The sequence below is a fragment of the Chlamydotis macqueenii genome, chromosome 9 (genome assembly GCF_036417535.1).
Source record: "Chlamydotis macqueenii isolate bChlMac1 chromosome 9, bChlMac1.mat, whole genome shotgun sequence".
Taxonomy (NCBI): Eukaryota; Metazoa; Chordata; class Aves; order Otidiformes; family Otididae; genus Chlamydotis; species Chlamydotis macqueenii.
Window position 1 is genome coordinate 9,204,250 of NC_141564.1, and position 24,299 is coordinate 9,228,548.

Below are 24,299 nucleotides of genomic sequence, written 5' to 3' on the forward strand. Positions count from 1 at the left end.
AGCGCTGTCGAATCTCAAAACAGCCCGATTTACATCCATTCATGAATCCGTGACGTCAGCACGCTTCTGTGCTTCTTTGCAGCAGCCTGCAGGATTGTGTGGGTGGAATTTCCTTTTATTTTGCAACACTTCCTTTTTTTTTTTTTTTTTTTTTTTTGCCTTCCATCTTTTTAAAACAAGAAAATGGAGCATCACATAGGAAATCTTAATCCTTGTAAGTATTTAGATGAAGATGCCTTTTTTTTGAAGCATGTGTATTTGTGTGTGTGTGTCTTTAATGGTCAGTGTTACCCTTTCGCCATTTATTTCAGAAGGACAGATGGATGTTGCATTTGTTATGTGAAAGGGCTGAAAAAATGATGCTGAGAGAAGGGAAGAGGAAACGTAAAACCTTAATTTATCCATCACTGCATATAAATCTGATAGCTGGCCTGTCCTTTTGCTTGTCGGTGTGCTAGACATTTTTCAGTTGCGATTTTGCACGTTATCTTCTCGTGCCCCCCTTTTAAAGGGAAAGGGAATGGCAGTGAAGAATCGATATATATGGAATATAGGAGTGACATAAGAATTACTAGAGATAGTATAAAGAAGCAGAATTCTGGTTTTTGCCTTCTAGGCAATTGTATTTTTTTTTTTCTTGTGGGCTAATCAAACAATTCTTCTGTTGTGTTACAGTAATAAATAATTTAATATTTTTGAGATGAAGAAGAGATGTGTTTTTCTTTCTGTCAGCTGGGTAGGAATTTGTTCCTTTATTATTGAAAATAGCAGTTTGAGCTGTCTGTTTTGCTGAACACATGATTTTTACCCCTAATTTTCTTAATAAATGAGGAGGCTGGGACTGCCGTTGCAGTTAACGATGCTGTTCACTGGGGCAAGATTTATCATATTCTTGCTTACGTGAATGGAGCATGATGTCATGTTTTCTCCCAATGAAATGTCTTGAGCTGCTCTTTATTTTTGTTTTGGGGAGCTGGTTTAGGCACTGCAATAGCTTAATCACATCAAGCCACATGTCTCTCAAGTAAATGAAAAATTGGGTATTCTAAGTTGATCTGGAGAGAAATGACATCAGGCCCATGTGTTTGGATATACTGATTTTATCAATAGACAGTCTGTTCAATAGAAGAAGCTAAAGGAAAGTATTTGATAAATAATTTTGAGGGAGAAAATTTGAAAATATTTGAAATAAAAAACAAATGGATGAATGAAATGAGAGAGAGGTTCAGCCAGTCAGACTCGCAGATGTGGACACTTTTCACAGTAACTGCTGTGTACGTAGCCACAGACATCTTGGGATATCCTAGAATGTGGAGGTTAAAGTTGGCATTGGTTTAAAAGTTGTTGTTACGATCCTTTTGTTGTGTCCCCAAATGCATGCATATTTTTGTTTCTAGAGAGAGACAACCCTTTGAAGCTCTGTTTCTGTAACAGACTTCAGCTGTGTAAACCAAATAAATCATTATTTTGTTGTAGCGGGTTTTTTTTGTATGTTTGTTTTGCTTTAACACCAGTTTTGTTTCCTGTATTTCGGGCCTCCAATCTGATTCTTTGATCTAGAATGGTCCTGCCATTCAGATTTGTCTTTGTCCCCTGCTGCCTGATAGTTAAATTTATAGCTGGCATTCATTTTGACCCCTGTGCCTGGAATTAGCAAATAAATTCTAGCACAGAAGATATAGTAGGGACTCTTACCATTTCTGAGTGATATGAGAGCTTGTGTTTAAAAATGTGTGGATAGGTGTTGTGGGGCTTTTTTGTTTTGTTTTCCTGATTGCATTACTAACCTTCCTTTTTTGTCCCCTGTTGTAAAGAATTGTTAAGTGGCTTATCTCCAGTGGATCAGAAAATTGAGTAATGATTTATTTGAAAATCTCTTCCTAGGTAAGCAGTTTCACAATTAGTACTTATTAAAATACGGTTCTGCTCTAAGCAGTGGCAAGATAAGAAAGGTCTTACAGTATTTCCTATTTTCTTATGATTTTTTTTTTAACGGCAAATATGAGATAGTGACCTGTTAGACTGGAGTTGTTCATATCTAGTACCTGTTCCAGGCTTTCTGCAGCTGAGGTGTGTGGAGTGGATTTCAGATAGTAGGACTTCTTAAAATGGTAGTCTTTTATTTAAAGCTTTCATACATCAAAATGAAAGAAGTCTGATAGATTTAAAATCAGTGCAGGTTTCCTCTTCAGCTCTGGTCTCTGGGGCCAGAGTAGGCAGGGGAGGGTGCTCAAACCTTGCTGTGCATAGAGCATTTTAGCCAAGCTCTCACCTGAGATCCTGTGTTTGGAGGAAGACAGCAATAGACTTACTGCTTTTACAACTTCCAATGTGTTTCTCAGCCATAGATTAATCAAAATGAGTCACCTGAGGCAAGTGTTGCCTCTGCATCTGCAGAAGAGGCTGAATCTCTCAGAGGTTTGACACTTCAGCAAGCCCTGGCCAGTTTATGGGACTTTTTTTTTTTTTTTTTTTTTTAATCTATCTTTGGCAAATACGTCCCGTGCATGGGCTTTAGTCTTTTGTAGGCTACTGGTTTTGTGACATTACAACAAATCACTCTTGCTGCTTTGGGAAGAGGGAGTAAATATTTCACCTAAAACACATACTACTTTGGATTGAATAGCAAGTTGGCATCTATGGCAGAAATACCGAGGTGGGCCGGGAGCAGAAACACTGTGTGTACTTACTCCCACCTCTATAAATACTCAACGTGTATTTTGACCTCTGTCCTCTTTCCCTGTTTACAACTTCAGCTGAAAAGTCGGTTGTTGGAGTGGGTTCAAAGGCATTAGCAATGACTGGGTGTAGGCCAGGGTGAAGAACAGATTTTTCTGCGTAAAGTACGTGGGTTTTATAATCCTTTAGTGAACCTGTAATTGTTTGTGCTGTTTCTCCTGGAGCAGTCACTATCAGCATAAGAGGTATTGTAAGGGAAGGAAGAAGTCCTGGCAGGGTGTGGGTGGGAGGCTGGACCTTTTCCAGTGCAGTGGGCTTGAGGAATGGAGGTCTCTCAGTGTGGACATTTTTGTAATTCCTAGGATGTTTGACCTTTCCTGTCCCCAACCCCATTACTCTGTTACGTTCAGGTCTTCTGGAGCACACCAAAATCAGTAATGCACCTGCACAGTTGTGGCTTTTGTGCTGAAACTCAGAAAGTCTAACCTTACCATTCTTTTGTACCTGAGGAGATTCTCAAATGTTGGTTTATCAACCATAGCCAAAAAGTGATCTAGTAGGGATGAACCAAAGGCCTGAGCCTTTCTTTGGGAGGTCAGTGCAGGGTATTAGATGGCATGTGTCATGTCAGGTCTCTGGAGGGTCCTCTGTGGTTCTTCAGTCGGTGACTGTGTGTATGTGTGCGGTCTTGATCGCATTACCATCATGGAAACCTCTAGTGGCCTAAATATGGGATCACACTTCTTGGATGTTGCCGTAACCCCTTACGCTGTGTTGGTAATACAGGCTTAATAGAGGCTCCTGAGCAAGTCATTGTACTTGTTTCTCTATCAAAGGAGTAATCCTCTTTGCTAGTGGAAGTGTTACGGTGCTTACTAAATACAACTTAGTACTACTGTCGTTTCTCCTCTGAGAGATCTGCCAGCTGGATTTCCAGCGTCCCCTTCCCATCAGGTGCACGCACGCTGGTACCTAGTGTAATGTTGGTAGAGGGCAAAGCATTGCACGTACCCCAGTAGTTTTTATACTTTCATGGATAATTTTTAGTTACCTTAATACTGGATAGGAAGCATATAAGCTGTTAGTGCTGAGAAGTTTGTGTGTATAGCTTTTACGTGTCAAGTGTGCTTTGCAAATATTGAATAATTCATATCTACTACAAAAATGAGAACAAGCATGGGAGTGAATTTACCTGAGACCTGTTTGACGCCTCACATGCATTCAAGTGAGAGTTTGATTCATTCACTGGATTCCTGAAAATAGCACTTTGATATTGATCTTCATCCTCAAAGATATTTCAGACATTAATTAATCTTAACACTACTCCTTGGAGGAAAATATGATGTTTCAGTTCTGTAAGTGGGGGGGAAATTACAAGGTACTCTTTGGTAATACTGGAACATTTTAATGCCTTTGTGTGGCAATGTCAAAGAAGCTGTAAGGCATCTGTGAACTTAACTTTGAGTTTTTCCTGGTTTTTGTAGTTGTAAAATATTTGAATTTAAATCCTTTAATCTGTTATTTCTATTTAGTAATATAACATGCATCTTTAATGAGGTAAGAAAAAAGTGCAGAATTCTGAAGGATGAAGAGAGAAAAGGAGTAGAGCGGAGCCTCAAGTTTGTGACTGGGTTTTAAAAGTTGTTTCATACTATGAAGACAGCTGGAAAGATGAAAGAGAAGAGTGTAACTTAAGGTCATTTCTAAATTTTGATCTAAGATAGATTCCAATAGTAATTCAGTACTATAAAAGGCTAATGAGCTTGTAGTGTGTCTTTTACACCAGCTAAATGTTTTACAGTAGTATTGATGAGCCTGTGATGAAGAGTATCAATGATCCATTAGACATCAGAACAGTGCATATGAAACTTCTGGATTTTAATGTATGCACATGGCTCGAGATGCAGACAGCCAGAGTGAGGGAAAACAGAAGTAGCAAATGTGCATTCAGAGTTAAATTGATTTGTGTGAAGTGAAATTCTTTAACAGTGTGGTAGAAGATTCCTGGGTTTGTTACCCCTACCCCCCAAGGCCAGGTGGCTGACAGATTATCCTTTCTTCAAAAACCGAGGGCCTCAATTCAGAAACAGAAAGAAGGGCTGCTTTGCAACAGAATCATGTAGTTCCAAAATCCTGCAGTGAATATAAGAATCATTATGCAACATCACTTATTTCCTATGGCATCAGATTATGCAATTTCTGAGCAGAAGAATGCAAAGCCCTGGAAGAACACAGTAGCATTTTAGCAGATCCAAAAATACCTTATACAGGATAGAGGAAGCATTTATATATGTAGTGCTGAAAATACGCAGTTATGTAAGCTGCTTATTTCACAAACTGCGCTTTGCAAAGCTGGCTAGCAGGTGAAGCAGGAATCAATCTTGCTTTCGTTGAAATCAGCTGAAGAGGTCTCCCTGCATACAAGGGAGGGTGGATTGGCTCTTTGTCTGCCTTGTTCGCAAATATGATTTTTTTTTTCTTTATTTGTTCCTCATGCCAAAAAAAGAACCAGATCCTTGATTTCTTTTTCCAAATCAAGCACTACTTCTCCACTTCCCACAAATTTGTGACCTTATGTTGAAGGAGTTCCTGGTTAAATATTTATCTAGTGTTTGTGGAGGTAGAAATTCATTCCTATGCTGAGAGCTTGTGCAAATGCACGGATTTGATGTGGGGATAAGAGTCAATACAGTTCTTTTAAGGTGAAGTTACTCCTAGGGAATCTATTAAATTTCTTTGGAGGAGTCAAAAACGTGAGAAAAGGGGATCTGGTTGATACTATCTGTTGGGATTCTGGCAAGAATACTTATCGGAGACTCTTAAAGAAACTAAATAGCTGTAAAATAGCAGGGATACCACTCTCGCAGACAAATGATTGGTTAAATGGTAGGAAATAAGAGTGGGGATAAATGGACAGTAATGTTGAAACATTTTGCTCAAAAAGGAGTTGTCATATGGCTCGGCTTTGGAGATTGCACTACTCATACTCTTTCCTCCTGTTCTTCCCTTATCCAGACCATTTAGGAATATTCTGAATCAATAGCAGAATAGCAGCAGGGTGTGAGACTATAGAAGTAAGGTGTTCAGGGTAATAAACGCATAAGCCAATTGCAGAGAGTACTGGAAGACTCTCATGAACTTGGGTGATACAATGTCAGTCAAATGTAGTGTCGATTAAATACAGTTTAATCTTAACATCCTGTACATGAGAATTACACTCTGAACTGGCTTTCACTCCTCAGCAATGAGATCTTAAGCTTGTAAGAGACCTATGGAAGTTAGCTCAGTGTCTCAAAGCACACTTAGACATTAGGTAGCATTAGAGGAATAGTTAGGAAAGAAATGAAGAACAAAAATGATCATTATACCTTTGTACGTTTATGTCGTGCCCACGTTGGAGATTCTGTCTGTGGTCTTACTCCCCCATTTCTAAGATGATACAGAAGAAATGGAAAAGATATAGAGAGGTAATCAAAGATACAGAGCAGCCTTCATAGGGTGTGTAAGTAGATAGTGTGGGAATTCTAAACTTGAAGTCTAAAATTCATTTTTAGTTCATGAAATCACAACTGTTGTTAAGAAGATAAATAGAGTTGGGGTGTCATTGAAACCATGAACAGCAGGTTGTTCAGAGGAATTACGTGAGAGATGCAAAATGAAGAATAGTTGGTGTTACCTTGTGCAACGTACAGTTAAGGTACAAAACTCCTTGCCACGGCACAGTGGTTGCCAAAGTGTTCTAGTTGAAAACATTTTTTGATACATTTGCACAGGAAAAATACAGTTGCGGGTTATAGAATAGAAAACTACCACTGCATGCTGCTGATGGAGAAAGACATCGAGAACTGAGTGGCACTGCACTGGTGAGGTTTCACTGTCTGCAAATCCTTTTCTTGGGTTTTGGAGGCAGGAAATGGGGATAGATGAATCTGTCATTCTCGTACTCTTTTTGCTGTAGTCTAGGTGCCACTTATTTCTACTCTGACAGGCTTAGTTGGAATGTGTAAGGGGCATAGCAAACCTCCAGCTGTCTCTATGCACAGAGCTTGAGTTCAATCGTTATATTTCTTGGCTGGTATACCGTGCTATTTTTGTTATTATCAGAAAGGGTTCAGACCAGAAAGCTAGACAGAGTTCTCTTTCTCACTGATAAAGCGACAGACAAAAGTACATTTTAACTGTAGAATCACTTTGGCCAAAAATGAAGCATCCCTGTTTTAGAATAGACTGAATATATTGAATAAAGGCGAACTTAAATCGGCAGGTGTATGAGTTCAAACTTCTGTTGTGGTAATACAGACATAGCTACATACAACACAGTTACATGTCTATGCTCTCACGTGCTTAATGCCCATGACTGTGTTAAAATATTCTGTTAATGTTTTAGAATGATTGTGATAGCTGTGAACCCTAAGCAATTGCTGCCACATAATTCGGGTGATGATTATGGTGTCTGCAAAAGTTAGTGGTCTTATGTTGAGGTGGTGCCCAAATACTGGAGAAAGGAATTAAAAGTATATCTTCTGGTCAGTATTCTGAAGGAGGTACAGTAATAGTGTAGTGTTTATGTGACAACCAGAAAGAACAGAGTAAAGCACAAAAAAGCCGGTGGTACATTTCAGTTTCCACAGATAAATCTACCCTTTTCATGTAGAGTAAGTTAGGGTACTTGCGTAAATGTGTTTGGAGCTGTTGCGGTGACAGTCAGAAAATCTCAAGTCAGTTGGATGAAGAATTTTCAACTGTTTTATTAGAAATCAATTATGTTTTCATGATGTCATAGTTGAAATATCTTGATCATGGCTTGATCATGACCGAGCATTCATGCAGATGCAAGATAGGACGTATGTTGTGGTGTGGAAGAAGCATCCTTCCTTGAAGGAGCAGTGTGTCTCAAGAAAGAGATTGATTGATTGCCTAAGAAACCCCAAGCGCTTGCCTTGGGCTTCTCCATAGTTAGCCTAAAGATTTGTCGATAACGTGAGCTAGACTGCTCTGAGTTAATATGGGCTGTCTTAAAAGTGTAGTTTCTTTTTTTAAAACCTAATAAAATAGACAATTCTGGGTGAAGCTTCAGGATATGTTCATTTGCAATTCCTTCCTCTGAATAACGTGACCTCAAAACAACCCCAAAAACAAAATAAAAAATCGTGAAAACAAAGAGGTTGTATTTTAAGGGTGTGTAACTCTATTAATAAATCTGCTATTACTGTTTATGTTCAAAACAACCATGCAAAACACAAGCATGTATTATTCCAAATAACGTAAAACCATAGAAGTGGAGCGTAAGAAGAGTGTATGATCTACTCATACAGTGCTTTCCTCACCAGGAAACCAGGAAAATAAGTTGTTTGTTGGAATCTTGTGAAATAAAATAATGTGATTTCCGAACCCAAAGGTCAGAAGTGACAGCCAAAGCTCTGCTACTTGACAACTCAGCAACTCTCGGTGCTTTCCCATGCTAGAGTTGTACAATGTGGAAGGTCAAGAGATGGGAGAGGACCGTATATCAACCTGTTGTAAAAATTACGTGTAGAAACTGAGAGATAATCACAAGGGTCAGGAGGACTCAGCTGCAAGATGTGTAGGGAGGTAACTATACTTTATAAGCTTGCTTTTTGCATTTTTGTTAGATTCTAGAATATTTTAAAGTATTGTCCCGAGCCAGGAGTATTGCACTAGTCTTGAGGTGATACAGACATGAATTGGAGTTGTGTTATTAGTGCAGAAAGGTGTCGCTACCTTGCTGCACCTACTGTAGCCAGAAGGAAATAACACTGAGTGCCAGGAAAAAGCAAGGGAACTCCAGGGCTTGGGTGTAAGTGGTAATATGGACAGGAATCTCTTCTGTCCTTGTATTTGCCTTGTATCCATCAACTAGTTTCTGCCAGCTGCTCTTTTTTCAGCCCTTAAATGTGAATCAGATGGTTGCTTTTATTTTCTTTGTATATTGGAAGTGGAAGCATAGAACGTGCTTAACTAGGTAATATAGGAAATAGTGCTTCAAGGAAACTAACTGAATATTGCTAGCCATTTGTGCAGTTAGGAAACTGAGCGGCAACTGCTTCATACTTACACAACCTTTACAGTATACTAACATTTTGTTTGTGTGCTGTAACTGGAATTGTGATTCGCTACTCTATTTTTAGCACGGCTCTGTAAAAGAGAAATTTCCGTTATGGTCCATGCGAGGCATTTGTTTAACTCTGCCATATCTTCAAACCTGACCGTTGCTTTGACACTCTCATAAATATTGGGCTTGTATAGGCAGCCGTGTGCTTTGGTTGCTCTGTGTGTGTGTGAGAACACTTAACTAGATGGATGTTTCCAGGAGCAGACACAGCATCAGAAATGTGAGAGCATGCCTGATTCACCTGCTCTGGTGCTGCTTCGGGTAAACTGTGACGTTTCTAATAGTTTTAAACTACACTTCAGGCTGTCTGATGTGTTGAGTTGCAGTCTCACTCTTCCTGGAAGAGGTGCACTTTGTGCTCCTTTTGTCTGGGCATGATAGGATTTTGCCTGGAAATGAAATAATTTACAAGAAGTTGTGATCATACAAAATTGCACTGAGCCTCAAATTTCCTTATAGATGTAAAATAAATTTGTTAGCTGCGGAGTGCATGAACTCTCATCAAAATAGTTCAAATCAGAGGGTCTGCCTTGAAGTCTGCTTTTGCAGAAGCACTTTATGAAATCTGAGTGTCTTAAATATGCACACAATCCTCCTACACACACAGAGCTTTCAACTTTTAACTTGAAGACTGCTACAGCAGGAGCATTGCTGAGATAGAAACGGAACGCCGTTTGACTATGCTCTTCACTGTAGAAGTTAAGGAGACAGATACAGATCATAAACATCTCAAATGGCAAACTGTCTGTATATAATGAATCTTTAAACTTTCAAGAAAATGTTTTTCTTTGCATTGAATGAAACTAAGATTTCTTGTGTTGGGAAGAGTTCAACAGGAACAATCTCAGCCATATCTTTGGTAGTCTGACCAAAATCATAGAGGAGGTATGATGATAAAGCTTGGAAAATGCTCTTCACCCCTTGTTTGATGAGATGGCAAGGTTGAAGATAGCCTAATTTGTCTGTTAAATCAAATTTTGTTAAGGAAAGAGGTTGCACATTGCAAAATTTACTGTAATATAAGATAATTTTAAAAATTCATTTCCCCAACCAGTCAGTGTTGGTGCATTGTGGCAGAAACTGCCTCCTACCCCCCACCAATGTATCTGGACCACTTTGCTTCAAGTTGTATTGTTACAGAGTTGTTTTAAAATTAAAGCTGCTGTCTCACACTCTCAAAACAATGAGTTCACTAAACCTCTGAAAAATCAGGCTGCTTATGTAAGTACCTAAATAAGGCTATATCATGCCAGTTTGAAAATAATTTTGTAGCTTTTGCGTCCCTGCTCTCCCCATGAAGCACATACAGTGATGTGTAAGATGGTGGAGCATTGTGCTTAAAGGCTTTTTTAAAAAATTTGAAACAACTAAGTCTTGGAGAAGGCAATTTGGTCTGTAAGACAGACCTGATGTCCCTGAATCTGTGGGTTTGTTCTTGGATGGGTTATCGTAGCCATGGCTGAGATGTATTGTGATAGCCCTGCTGCAGGTAGGAGGGAGGTTGAACCTGATAATTCCAGAAGTCCTTCCCAGCCAATAGGCCTGTGATTCTGTGATTAGCCTACTCTGCAGCACAGAAAATGTATGTGAGTAGCCTAAACTTTGTCTTTTTATTGAGATTAAAAAATCGTGATTCTCTGTGTATACTTCCACTGTCTGCTGTATTGAGCCCCGATCTTGGTGGGAGGATACCTGCCCTGCAGGTACCTGCAGGGCAAATAATACCAGAGTAGAAGTGAACTGAGGGTCAGAGCAGTCTGGTAGCTATTAGCAGCATAATGTATATATATAATGTATATATGTTGTAGTGCTTTGGCAGTAGGATGGAAAAGGGAGGCTTAACTTTTCAAGCAACACTGAGAAATACATGGGGAGAGGAAGAGTCCCATATGATGCTGATAATCCATTTAGAAACTAGGAAAATGTGAAATATATACGGGAAAAGCTGTTCTTTCTCTGTTAAATCTTATACGGTCATGCATAATGAAGTCAGAAAACTATATAAAAAGGTAAAAGCAAAATCCTAGCCTTTATTAGATTGTGTATTTTGAGAGTTGTGTACCAGCAAAACAATTTTATCCTCCAAGTCTAGTTTAATTTATTAGATTGTGTATTTTGAGAGTTGTGTACCAGCAAAACAATTTTATCCTCCAAGTCTAGTTTAATCCTTAATGCACTTTCCATTGTTTAAATTTGAGAAACTTTTAGGATGCTGTTACCCTAGATTCTTGTTTTGGCTCTTACTCTAGGGATTCTTGCAGGGGAAACTGACTGATATTTTATTCACATTGCTTAATATGCTGTGTTATGAAAAGCAGATTCCTCTGTAGGAACACTGGTCACATTTTGCTCTTGCTTAAAGAAACACTTGTCTCTTTCAGGCTTTTGAAATAAGCAGAGGCAGTGCCCAGAGTGCTGAATTGAAGTTGTTTTGATATTTATCTGAAATTCTGTTCGGGTCTGAAACTTCTCCCTTTTCTTTATATTAACAACAGAATCTATGATCACATAACTATTACTAGTAGTAGTAACCATACTACTGCCGTCACCCCACAGCTTCCCACGCTGGGGAATCAGTCAGTGTAATGCTGGTCACAGGTGGGTCAGGAATAAACAACTGTGAGCTTCCTGTACAAGTTTCTTTCAGCTCCTTTACAGATATTGACTGTGCTGCAATTTTTACCTCACTTGCTATTTTGCTTTCTTTTAAAGAATGACATTTGCAACCTAAATGATGATGTTTTAATAAATCTTTTACGTATAGCCCATGTGATCAGGCAGAAATACAGGAATGTACCACAGGGTCCTGGCTGTGCCCATTTGCTGCTTCTGCTGTTGGAGAGGGACTGAAGCCCAGGGCATCAGCTTCTCATACAGTAGGCTAAAGGTCTTATCTCTCATCTCTGTAATGACTTCATCTTGAGAAGTTATGGGACTGAGCTGTTCCCATTCGATTGGCTGCCTGCTACCTGGCCATCTTTCTTCCTTTCAGCAGCTGTTTGCAGAGCCCAGGACTTTGCACTCAGTGTAACTGATCCTATTTTTTAACAAAATAGTTTCTGTTAATGTGATTCCCCCCCCCTCCCCCAACTTCATATGGAGTGTAAAATCAGACTTTGTTCCATGTTACCGGCCGAATGTGCTTGATTACTTCTGGTGCAAAGTTAGAGACTTGTGTTTCAGAAGTGGCTGTAGCCCAGAAAAGCGATTTGGCAGTGAGCAGCTATTGCAGCGCGACCCCCAGCTGTTGACTTGGCTCTGTCGAAAGGTGACACCGAGTTGTCTTGTGTGTTTCCTGTCTTTTAGTGGAGCATGTGGCAAGAGATGGGGGGACTTTTTAAAAGTGACACCAGCTCTGAATTTATATGCAGCCTACCAGGAACTTCATGCAGGGGGAAAGCAGAGCAGTGGGATGAGATGCTCCTCAGGCTTGTGGAAGGAGGGAGATCATAGGGGAGGGTATACTGTTTCTGTGAAGCTCTCTAAGTCTTAGTTGTTTATTAGAGTGACATGTACATGGTTAGAGAATGTGACATATCTTGCTACATTGAACTTGAAGAACGGATTAAACTAAAGGACCAAGATGGTCGTAACCAGGTGGGGATCTGAGGGAGAAGCTACAAACCATCCCTTAACAGACTCAGAGTACTTCTGTCACTGTGCTTTATTTCTCTAATGCTCTAATGTTTCTCTAATGTTGTCTTGAGGGTTTGCAAAGAAATCCTGAGCTTGTGGGCTCTGCCAGACCCAGAAACAGTGAGAGGATTCAAACCTTACCTGAGCTGGGAAACACCTGGGGGTCAGCTTCAGTCTGATGAATGCTATAGTAACCGTGAAGAAACAGCTTTTTGCTGCAGACGGTCTTTCACAGTTTTGACCTTTAGGCTTTTGTTTAAAACTTCTGGTGTTTGTTTACCTGGCAATTCCCGCAGTAGGTTACTGAGAGTACTGCGTGAGTTGAGTTTCTGTTGGAATAATTTATTTGCTTCTTTTAGGGCAGTAATTATTTACTCAGTATCAGCAGTTGTCTGGAATGTCTAGTTAATTATCAGCTTGCCTTTGTGAAAGTGCACGTAGTGAAAATACTTAAATAAAAATTTGAAAGTTGTTCTTTTTCCTCTCATTTCAGGTACTGGGTCCATGTGTCACCTCTAAATTGTGTTGTACTGGTTTTCTAAGTACCAGCTCAGACCATCTCCTTGATGCACACTTACGGCATCATGGCCAGTACTCAGGAGCGCCTGAGCTTGTCTTCCTCTCCAAACTCGGTCGGCAAAGCTTTCTGTGAAGATAAAGACTTTAGTAGGTTACATGATGAACATGCACCTACTGGAAACCATCCGTCCCCTGAGCTCATAGAGGATGTGCGTGAAAAGGGCTTGCTGCAGGCAGACCTCATTGAAAACATGAGCAGCCCAGTCACTGCAGCAGTGCTGACCAGCATCAGCGAGGACTCTAGGGACCAATTTGAGAACAGCGTGCTGCAGCTGCGAGAGCAGGATGAGTCTGAGACACCCATTCCTCAGGGCAACAGGAACACTATGGACGGAGAGAGCAACAGTGGAGCGGATGATGTTAAAGTCCAGTTCAACAGATCAGGCAGTGGGAGCGGTGGGTTTCTTGAGGGACTTTTTGGTTGTCTGAGGCCCGTGTGGAACATCATAGGCAAGGCATACTCCACGGACTACAAACTGCAACAGCAAGGTAAGTAGGGAAGCAAACCTTTATTGCTCTTGGGGGAATGTATGAAGATGAGGAAAGCAACCCAGAGCTTTTTCCCAGCTTTCCATGCAACAATTTTTGTCTTATGCAGCCCTATTGTGGGTTTGCAAAGAGAAATCCTGCACTGTACAGCCAACAGCTGTAACTTTTACTCAAAACCAATTGCCTTTTCTGACCCATGCCTTAGACCGTTGTGACAAGGTCTGAATCTGAACCAAGCATTTGTGTAAGTGAGGATCAGAAGAATTGTGTTGAACACAGAGCTTGTACCAACTACTTCATTTCTGCATTTTTTTTCAGATGAAAAGCACAGGCATAGGTATTTTCATCATGCCAGATGAAAAACATTGACATAGATATTTTTATTCCTGCATGTGTATATGAAGGCTGCCTCCAATTGACCACCAAATAGCAGAAGTATTGCTTCTCTATGGGAATATTACATTAATTTTTATGTCTTTTTGTTCAGGTGTAATTTGACTCTTTAAAACAGCATTCAGTACTTATCTTTCCAGAAATATTTCTTTTAATATTTATAGCTTTTTAATTTAGATATATAAATGTATAAGAGTGTGTGTGTGAGTATAAATATATATATTAAAAGTGTAGCTTAGGAATAAGTCATGTCCCAGTCAATCACATACATATATCTTTAGGGGTTACTGAAAGATAAAGAGCAGAGTGTGCTCTGCCTTTGGTGTCTAATTTCTCCCCTAGCACAGGGGGAGGGAAGTGGCAGATGGGAAAAGAACAAGCTGTCATTAGAATTAAGGAGCTGAAATGGTTGAGGCTTATTGAAAATGGGAACAGCCTGGCCACCATACTATACTGTGGGGTAGAAGTCTCCTGTATTGCTTTGATCGTTACTTAGTATTAATCAAATTGTTTTCTGGTATAGACAAACTGTAAGATGCGTGGTCAGAAAACCCATCTGAGTGGTTCATATCTAAACCGCAAAGTTGGGTTGGGGAACAATTCCTAATATGAGGGAACAGAGCTGTTAAATAACATGTTGGGTCAATCTGCCTTGAAACAAACTTACTACTTCTTCCTAGAGTCAGTCATGTCCAGCTCACAACTGAGCAGGAAACTGCAGCTCTGCATTGCAGAATGGCAGGTGCCTTCTTAAGTAGCAGCCTCTTGTCTGTCAGACCTACGCGCTCAGCAAGAATTTACTTGGTTTTGAAATCCTTTGGTTCTAAGTTTTGTCTGCATGTTGTAAACTCAGTATGTGACACATGGTTGAGTCTGTAAATAAAAAAAGGTGACTGGAAATTCTTTGAGGAATAACACTATTGGGGTGAATGTACAATATGTGGAGTCAGATGTGGTGAGTTTTGGAAGGGACTGCATCTGGCTGAGGAGCCTCCCTTGCGAAGGAAAACATACTTTAGAGCAGTCGGATAACATTCGAAGGAGGCGTGGTGTCAGTATGCCTGTTACGCTTCTTTGGTTTGGGTGCTGAATGTTTTTAGTAAAGCTGAAACTTTCCAAGGAAAGGACACAGATGCAGAGTTACGTCATCTGCTTCCGTTAATTCTGTGCCTATCCCATAGGAATGCTGTCTCACCAGGTCAGCCTTCTCTTTGCTGAGAGCTGCTCAGCCATCACGTACTTGCATGTGCCTGAAAGCTCAGATGGATAGCTTCAGGAAAGCTACCTGTGAGGCAGAGAGATCGTACTACGCATATAATTGGGACAGCAGATGCATTGGAGACCACAGTTTAATGTGTGCTTTGATGGCCCACAGGGGACACTTTCTTTTGTATGAAAGTCACTAATAAAAAAGATTGAAGTGCTAACTAATGAAAATGAGCAGCTGAGAGTGTTGTTGTGTTTGGGGGGCGCACGTAGAGCTCCTCTTCGCGTGCACAGAAATATTTTGCTGTTGTCAGTGTCATGAGCACATTCAGAGCTGTAGATTCATGGAGGCTTTGCAGTTTGCTGTTGGCATTAGACCCTTCCTAAAAGGGCAGTTTTGAAGTGGCTACAGACGTGCTAAGGCTGAAGATTAACTGGCATCTGCTATATGTATATATGTGGCCCGTGTGGTTTAGCTGCATCCTCAAACATCATAAACGAGAGTGAAAAGAAGACTTTTTATTTCCCCCCCACCCACCCCTGGAGCTGATCAAGTGTGCAGATTGGTAGTAGTACGCTTCTATTATCCGAGGATAAACCTTTTAAAACTGCTTCTTTGCTAAAACTTGAGGATTTTGTCAGAATATTCGTGTTCTGTTTTCCAGATGTTCTCATTCTTGCTTCTTGCTGCCAGAAAATCTTTGTGTGCATTTCATCAGCTACATACAAGCCAGCAGTTCAGTAACTGATGTATGTGTCTGCTTTTATTTTTGCTGTCTTTTAGCAAGAGCACAGAGGATGCAAGGTTGTGTTTATGCAAGGGTTATGTGTTGGGAAAAGACAGGCTCAGGAAATCTCTGGCTCTTTCAGCGGTAAAGAGGGGCTTGCAGTGGCCTTTCATTCCCCTGGGAGCTTATTTACAGCTTTGGGCTGGTGCCACAGATCTGTGCAGATGACTCTTTTTCCCTTCTTCATGAAACAACTACTTTAAGCCTGCTTTGGGAGCAATCCTTTGTGTTGGGCTGAATCAACAACTGGAGTAGGAGTCCAGTTTGGACCCGCAGCCATCGGGGGCTTCATGTTGCCTGCAGATGCTTCCTAGTACTTTTTGCTGCTCACTGGCATCTGTGTGTGCTTGCTTTGGATCTCCTGCAGGCCCAGACTCTTGGACATTGTGGTAGTGTTGTGGTGTGGTTGCAAATAGTAAAATATAAATAGGTTTTGTGGCCCTTGCAAATGTCTGATAGTTGAGTCCATATTGCCTGCGAAGGCTTGGCTCGTGATGTGGTGAATGGAGGAGAAGATAAGAGCAACTTTTACATAATCGCACATTATCTTCTTGAAATTACTCCTTGAGTTCCTTCTCAGCATCTGAGATGGTCATCAAGAGGGGTGCATTTCTGTGCTTCCCTTGAGGGCCCACACTGGGCTGAGCTTTGTTTGGCCAGCAGTTGTTGCAGGGTGGTGTGCTGGTTGGCTAAGTGGTGCCAGTTGCTGTTGTTAAATGCTTTACCTGCTTGGCAAATAGTCAGTCGTTCCTGCAAGGGAGCATTTGCTTTTGTGTTGTTCAGTGGCTACCAGCTGATAATCTGAGGTTTAAGTATTTTCAGTTTGACCCATAAAATGATTCCTGACTATATTTTGACAGTTGTTTCTGCTTATTTCTAAAGGCTGTTGGTGAGTGCTTTCACGGAGATAACTTAGTTCTTCAATTTGCATCTACCAGTTATTTCATTTGGATCACTGGGACTCTAACACTTTATAGGAAGACTTGCTTGTGTTTTATACAGGCTCGTTAGACTTCTGAGCCACTTCTTTGGATTAAGAATCTGTCTTTAGGAGTTGCCTTCACCTTCCCTTTCACAAGTTGTGTTTATGGTCATCATGTGCGTTTTTATGTAAACCTGGAGAGCAAGGTGCTTTATGAAGTGTGCTTGTGTTTGTGGGTTTTTTGTAAACCAGAGATGCTTCTTGTCATAATGCCAACACTGGCGAGCAGCCATCCCTGGCAAACGGCAAAAATTTGCTTCAAATAGATTGACTCAGTGGCTCAGGCTGCTCCTGCATTTCTTCCCCATGGGAAACAGATTCCCATCATTCTACTCAAATGGTTCTTAATCACCTTAGAAACGCAAGCTCTTGCGTAATTCCTGCTGCTATTACACTTTAATTTATTTAGGGGAAGTATCCAACAGGTTTCTTTAGGCCCAGAAGAGTCTGAAATAGAACCTGTTCCATCCTGGTAGGAGATACTCTCATGTCTCTTCTGCTGGAGGAGGGGGGAGTGCTAGGAGAGCTGTAGCAAGCCCTGAAGTCTGGGCAATCTCCAAGGATGGGAATGTTAATGGTGTTATTGAACAAGGCTGGCAGTACAGTTGAGTCTTTAGTTGATCAGTGTGTCTAGACCTGTCTCCTTGCCACCCTGCTGATGACCTGAGGTGTAACTCTTTGGGACAGGCACCTTGGCTTAGGTATGGTTAGTCATCATAGCCACGCACCCAAGTTCTTGCAGCTGGTTTATTCAAGTCCTTTTCTGTTTCAAGCTGTTGGTTGAGGTGACAGAGATCTCAGCATCACCTCTTGCATGCTGTGCTCATGTTACCTGCTGTGTAGATGTGCTGGAGCTGGGAGCGCCGTAATTCACTGTTCTTTGCTTCAAGGTGTTGTGGGCTGTTCAGGATGGGTCTGCGCAGGCAGTGGGGAGAGCTTTATCACCTGCTCTCTGGGTGATGTGCATGGCCTCAGCTGTATTCAGCTGGCGGTGTGTGGAGTCCTCTCTTTCCCAGCCTTCCCCATTGTCCCTCTGCAGAACTGGTAAGACCAAGTTTGTAATACTGAATTGTCAGCCTGTTGTCCTTGAGGGTGGTCCCAGGGAGCCGTAGGGAGCACATACACAGGGTAATTTAGATGTATTTTTTAATTGGGGGGTTTGAGTTGTAGAAAATGCAGGTTTGCACCACTAATGCTGACAAACCCCAGTTTTCATTTGAATGTAGTCCAGGGCTTTTCTCCACCAGCATCACTTTCTTTGGGAAGCTTTTCAGTGCTTGATGTGTTATAAGAGCCAAACGAATTGCTGATGCTGGCTATCTTAAAATGTAGTAACATACTCCTGTAGGGTGAAAGGGGTTTTTTAAATTTTTGTCTTACTGTTGCATTATACATTATGTATGGTTTGGCTCTTTGTTTTTGAAGTTCCCAAAGATGTAGGACATTTCACTGATTGTTGCTACACTGAAACCTCTTCCCTGAATCGTGCCTTTGATGATCAGGGTGCAAGTGGGATATGGGAAAGGATGTATCTTGCCAAATAAACATGAGATGACTTTAGAGGAGGAAGCGCATGAACTTTTACTTACTTTGTTTATAATCTCTCTCTGCCTTTGCTATTGTGGAGCTTAGTAGATAGTATGAAGAGCAAATTAGGGCTCCCAGATGATAGCAATATAGTTACCCATTACTGCTCACAAACTTTGGATGCTTCAGGGAAATAAATGACAATGTTGCATGCCTTGTATAGGAAAGGCAGTCTTCTCAAATATAAAGAAACAGCTATTTCAGTACAAGGGAATAGTTTCAGTGTTGCCCACGTAAAAATACTGTGTTCATCAACAAACACAAAAATCGACTGTATTTGCCACCTCCTTTCAGAAGCAATACGTTTGTGAATTAAATAGAAATAAAGATCTTCTCAATTTATTTATGAGTTTCCTTATTTTATTTTCTTTTCCTTATTTAAAGAACTGTCTTTAAATGTCTAAAGAATTAAATACCAGTTCTAAGTATTGTGACAAAAAATTGCTTAAGTTGTTTGATGAAGATGAATGCATATTATTTCAAAATACTTGAATGCCCAGTGGTCAAGAGAGTGGTCATAGGATGTTTCATGCATCAGTTTCTGTTAGGTTCTTACACAGACAGGCATTTCTTGCTTCAATACCAAAGAACACATTTGCTGGTAGGCAATATCACCTTCACAATGTCATAGTATTCTTGGAAATTGAGGATAGGGATCATCTGCTGCAAATCCATGCTTACTGGGGTAGTTTAGTTATAATGCATTTAGATTGAGAGCTGCCTTAATATTTTTGTACAACGTGAGGTTGCAAGCAGATGTATCAGTACAAAAAATAGACTCGTGTCTGTGAAGAAACATGTACTGAGGATTGAACTTTGCCCTGCCAAGTTGACAGAAATTTTTGCTGTAGATTAACAATGTGGGTGTTTTTTGGTTTGGTTGGTTTTTTGGTTTTGTTTGTTTGTTTGTTTTTTGTTTGTTTGTTTGTTTGTTTGTTTTTTTCTAGTGCAGTGAGCAGAACAAGTGCTGAGGTCTGGCTTGGGATAGGAGCTGGCTTTCCTTGGCCAGACCTGGAGAGCAGTCATTCGGCAGGAGATCAGGAGATGCCCAGCTAGTGTCTGACTGCTGCAGGAGTGGTTTGGGGGAAAGGTGTGAATCAGGATCAGTTTAGAGGCAGTTTGGGTATGCAAATTTCCCTTCAGTGGTGACAGTATCCAAAATGAACACTTGCATAATCCCAGTTGCAGCCCTGGGAACACCCCAATGGCTTGGAGACCAGATGAAACAAGACGACATCTCTTAGTAGTGATCTGAAATAGAGATCCTTATAGGTGTGATGTTCTTTTATTTCAGAAATCAGTGGGTTACTTGTTGGTTTTGCTGCTAAATAATTTATTTTCTGAACTTACACATTTATTGAGTTACAGTAGTAAATTATTGTCTGCCTTTTATCTTGCTGTTTATGAGATGTTAAAGTAATTTCAAGTGACTGACAGACAACAAGGCTTTCCGTTCTGATGGGTACAATTTATACAGTGGTGGACCACTCTGGCAGTATCCCAGCAAGATGTGTCCGAGTACCTAGAAGAGGAATTTCTTAAGATTTTTCTTTGCCTTTTTGACACTGATGTACACAATGTTGGTGTGGGAAAAACTTGTTTCTCTGACTGGTGGGGGTGGCTAATGTGCTTTGTGTTGGCTAACATGGTGGTTCCTGGTCTGCGTTTTACAACCTGCCACCTCTGACTTTCCCTTTTTTTTTTCCTATTTTTGTCCTGTTTCGGAAGGGAAACATCAATATTTTTTCAGTCAATTGTCAATATTAAATGTTTTTCCTCAGCTATGCTTTTCAATGGAGTCATGTACTTTATAAGAGATGGCATAATTGTTCAGTGTTGGAGTAGAGGACCTGCTCCCTAAATTGCCGATCCAGTGTCCCTGGTATGTTGAATTCCTGCCTGCCACGTCGAAGTGGCTCACCTGAGTGGTTAGCAGTGGTGGTGAGCTCTGTTGAAAAAGCAGCTGGGAGGATGGGAAGGTACAGGCTGGAGGCAGCTGTGATAGGGGAGAGGAGCTGGATGAAAGGGAAGTTGGGGCTGAGCACGTGCGGTGTGTGCATCAGGTTCGCCTGTGCTGGGAGGAGATGCCATCTACCACCTCCAGAAAAGTCCACCTTGGGATTTAGAAAGGGAGATGGCAGGTACTGTCCTGGTGTGACCTTACAGTAGAACATTTTTATGGTCTGGATGTCTTACGTTGTTTCCTTTGCTTTCTCATGCCTAGATACCTGGGAGGTCCCATTTGAGGAGATCTCGGAGCTGCAGTGGCTGGGCAGTGGCGCACAGGGAGCTGTCTTCCTGGGAAAATTCCGGGCAGAGGAGGTGGCCATCAAGAAAGTGAGAGATCAGAATGAAACAGATATCAAGCACTTGCGGAAACTCAAACATCCTAACATCATCGCTTTCAAGTAGGTTGTTAATTTTGTAAGAAACATATTTTTATCCAGGGATATTGCTTATGTACCCTTGCCCAGTTTTTAAAATCCAGGGACTAAGCTGTCTGTAGGACAAAATGGGCACTTCTACAACCTCTCAAATTGTTGCACATTGTTGTGAAAACAAAGCTATGAATACCATTCCCACCCAATGCTGTGCTTTGCACACAGGCTCACAGAATACCTGCTGTGAACCCTACAAATCTGCAGGTAGGGAAGTTGCAGGAAACACACCCTTGTCATCAATGAGGTTCCTCCTGTGCAAGCGTGCAGGAAACATTCCCCTTCCTGTTCAGTAAAGAAGTTTTAGCAGAGGCTTGCCCAGGCAGAGTAAACAGGTTACTCTCCTGCCCATTGATTGCCTCCTTTGAGAGTTACTCTGGGACTTTTACTCTACTGATCCTCACTAGCTGTGTGTTTTCTTTGACAGGGGAGTTTGCACTCAAGCCCCCTGCTACTGTATCATCATGGAGTACTGTGCACATGGACAGCTCTACGAAGTCCTGCGAGCAGGGCGGAAAGTCACCCCTCGGCTGCTTGTGGATTGGTCCACAGGCATTGCAAGTGGGATGAATTACCTGCACCTTCATAAAATCATCCATCGAGACTTGAAGTCACCAAAGTGAGTCTTTAGCTACTTAAACATCCTCCAGTTGTGGCTGTCTTTTTTTTCATTCAGGAATAGTTTAAAGTTAAATAGTTTAAAGTTAGGTCAAAAGCCCTGTTATTTTTTTTCCCCGTGTTGACTCAAAACTAATGAGAGTGAAACTAAGGAAGCTTGTTGGTACTCCCCTGGAAATGTTACCAGTATCTTACATGATAAATAGCAGTCAGGAAATATTCTAATGATTTGATGGTGTCTGGTCCTTTTTGAAAGTGGGATATTCTGTTGCCTTTTTTATGTTTCTTTCTTATTTGTTCTTTTGTTATTTCCCTGGTTTTCTGGAATGTGTTTTTCTCATTTCTCTGCTTTCTGATACTTCTTTAGTCTGTGACACGAGTGTGACAGCGCTCTAAGATAATACTTTTAGATGGTTTACAGCACAGTTTAAGGTATAGGTTTTCTAAAATTTTGAAACGTCTCCAGATGTAGTGAGTTGTTAATTTGCAGTTTTATCAAGATTGATTTTTGACTTGTAGTGTTTAGAAATGCATTTGAGGCACAAAACACAACCACCCCAAAGAAAGGGAGTGCTGTTGTTGGTGAAAATGCATAATCTTTTTTCTTGTACTGCAATTGTGAACAGCACGGCCTCATCAACCACTTGTGTTCGCTAAAGAAGGGATTTACTCCAAAATTTATTGCAAAATGTTGATTTATATATTTTTGTTTTCTTTCCCCAGTGTTTTAGTTACACACACAGATGCAGTAAAAATTTCAGATTTTGGTACATCTAAAGAACTCAGTGATAAAAGCACCAAAATGTCTTTTGCGGGAACTGTGGCCTGGATGGCCCCAGAGGTGATACGCAATGAGCCCGTCTCTGAAAAGGTGGATATCTGGTGAGTAGTATTAATGTTTAAGTATCTTCACCTTCTGTTTAGCCACTTAGATTCCCAGCACTTACATATTCAGCACTCTCTTCTCATCCTATGCATGGAGGTAGTTTGCTCTGTGGTGGGCTATTCCTTTCTTCACCTGCCTAGTGCCCTGAACTTTGTCACTGAGCTATGGTCTATAATGGAAAGAGGAAGGGCACCCTTGAGCTGTAGGGAGGCCTCTGCTCTGCTGGCTTGAAGGGTCCAACCAGCTTTTGCTTTCTGCATGCTGGGTTTGGCTGTTATTTGTACAGCCACAGGATTATAGTCCAGTGAATCTAACCTTGGATCCAAGAGGGAGGAAACCAGGATACATTGTAAGAGTTTTAAACACCTGTTTCCATCCTGTGAGAAATGGACTCTGTGTCCAAAGGAACACAAGGAAACATTCAGATCTCTCTGCTAGTAAAAATGCTTGAGAGGGAACTCAGCCTTGCAGCTCCTTTGGGATGCTTCTCCACAGGTTTCAGGGTCCTCAAGGGAACCACATCTCTGTTTCTGCCTTGTTATTTCTGCATATTAAATGTCAGTAGCCAGGACAAATGGCCTTCTCCCTGCTTTACAGCCAGGATGAATTTTCTTTCTTGTGGTTTTTCAGCTTCAAATGCTGTCACCTCCCTTACGCAGCATGAAGCCACAGGTCAAAGCTGCGGGTGGTTCAGAGTGTGAGTGGAGTCAGACAGCAGCTTGCTGCTGGTGTTTTATCTTGGAGCTGGGTCATGAGTTTAAGTCAAGATTTCCTGTAGGGAAAGGGAAAGTCTTATAACATGGTATACAGCTCTCGTGCCTGCAGTGTTTTGCATGCTCATTTTGTGTGGATGTAGCACACCATAACATAGCCAGCTCTTCTAGGAGAAACTCTTGGGTTGTTTTGGAAAGAAACTACGCTCACCATTTGTCTTCTGGCATGGATCTCTTTGAATCACAGGTTCATGAGGAGGAATGGTGCTAGATTTCCACCCTCAGCTTTCTCTCCTCTAGAATGGCTTAGGTTCAGGAATATTGTGTGGAGCATAATGTACACTAAAAAACAGCTGCTAGTTCTGCTGAGGAGTGTGAGCACTCCTTTACTCCTTTCTTCAGTGACTTAGAGATGTTTCTCTTTGGTGCAAACCTGGAGGTGCCTTTGGTGTGAGTTCCTCATGAGTCTGCTGCAGTCATGATTGCTCAAACTCCTTCTTGACATCTATTCCTCCCCCAAGATGAGTAAAAGCAACGTTCATGAATGCTGACAACAAATGAGAACAGTTCCTAAGCTGCTTATGTCTGCTCTCTCATCTTTAACAGCATGCTGGAAAAAAAAAAAAAATCTATAATCTTATCAGGAGTCTTGAAAATCCTTTGTCAGTTCTTAATCATAACAAAGCTGAAACCAGATGGGGTTTCCTGGTAGTTTGTCCATCCACCTGGATCCCTGCTTTGCTGTAGCCCATGGGGAAAAAAAAAATGAGGGGAAAAAATGTTCAAATTCTGCCTGGTTTGATCCCTCCCATGATTTGAAGCCAATGGGCTTTGAAAGTGCAATTTTTTTCACATGAAGTTCTGTTTCCTGACTGCTGGCTGTTCAGACCCAAGCAGTTTGTCCCTTAGATGTTCTTCTGTACTTAATAAAAGCAACTTGATATTAGTACAAGTCAGAAACACACTTCTCACTTTTCACCTGGTTTGACTTCCCAGCAAGCTTGGCAGGGTTGGTGTCCCACAGATGGATGGGGCATGCAAGTAAGGGGATACGTCTGGGTTTGTAATTGAGATGGTTGTACCTCACCTCATATCACAGCCTGGTTGTTAATGTCCAGTAAGAGTGGTGCTGGTTCTCAGCAGCATTTTGTTTGCCTCTGTATCGACTGATT

At 41.1% G+C, this 24,299-nt stretch overlaps 1 protein-coding gene across 1 annotated transcript in view; it reads left to right on the forward strand.

Annotated features, from left to right (window-relative positions):
* Nucleotides 1–24,299, forward strand: part of MAP3K13 (mitogen-activated protein kinase kinase kinase 13) — a 55,223-nt gene that overhangs the window by 14,272 nt on the left and 16,652 nt on the right. Inside the window, exons 3-6 of the mRNA XM_086754416.1 lie at nucleotides 12,942–13,516; nucleotides 20,697–20,880; nucleotides 21,338–21,529; nucleotides 22,252–22,410. Coding sequence (XP_086610542.1) covers nucleotides 13,015–13,516; nucleotides 20,697–20,880; nucleotides 21,338–21,529; nucleotides 22,252–22,410 — 1,037 coding nt within the window. The 5' untranslated portion in view covers nucleotides 12,942–13,014. The remainder of the gene's footprint in view (nucleotides 1–12,941; nucleotides 13,517–20,696; nucleotides 20,881–21,337; nucleotides 21,530–22,251; nucleotides 22,411–24,299) is intronic.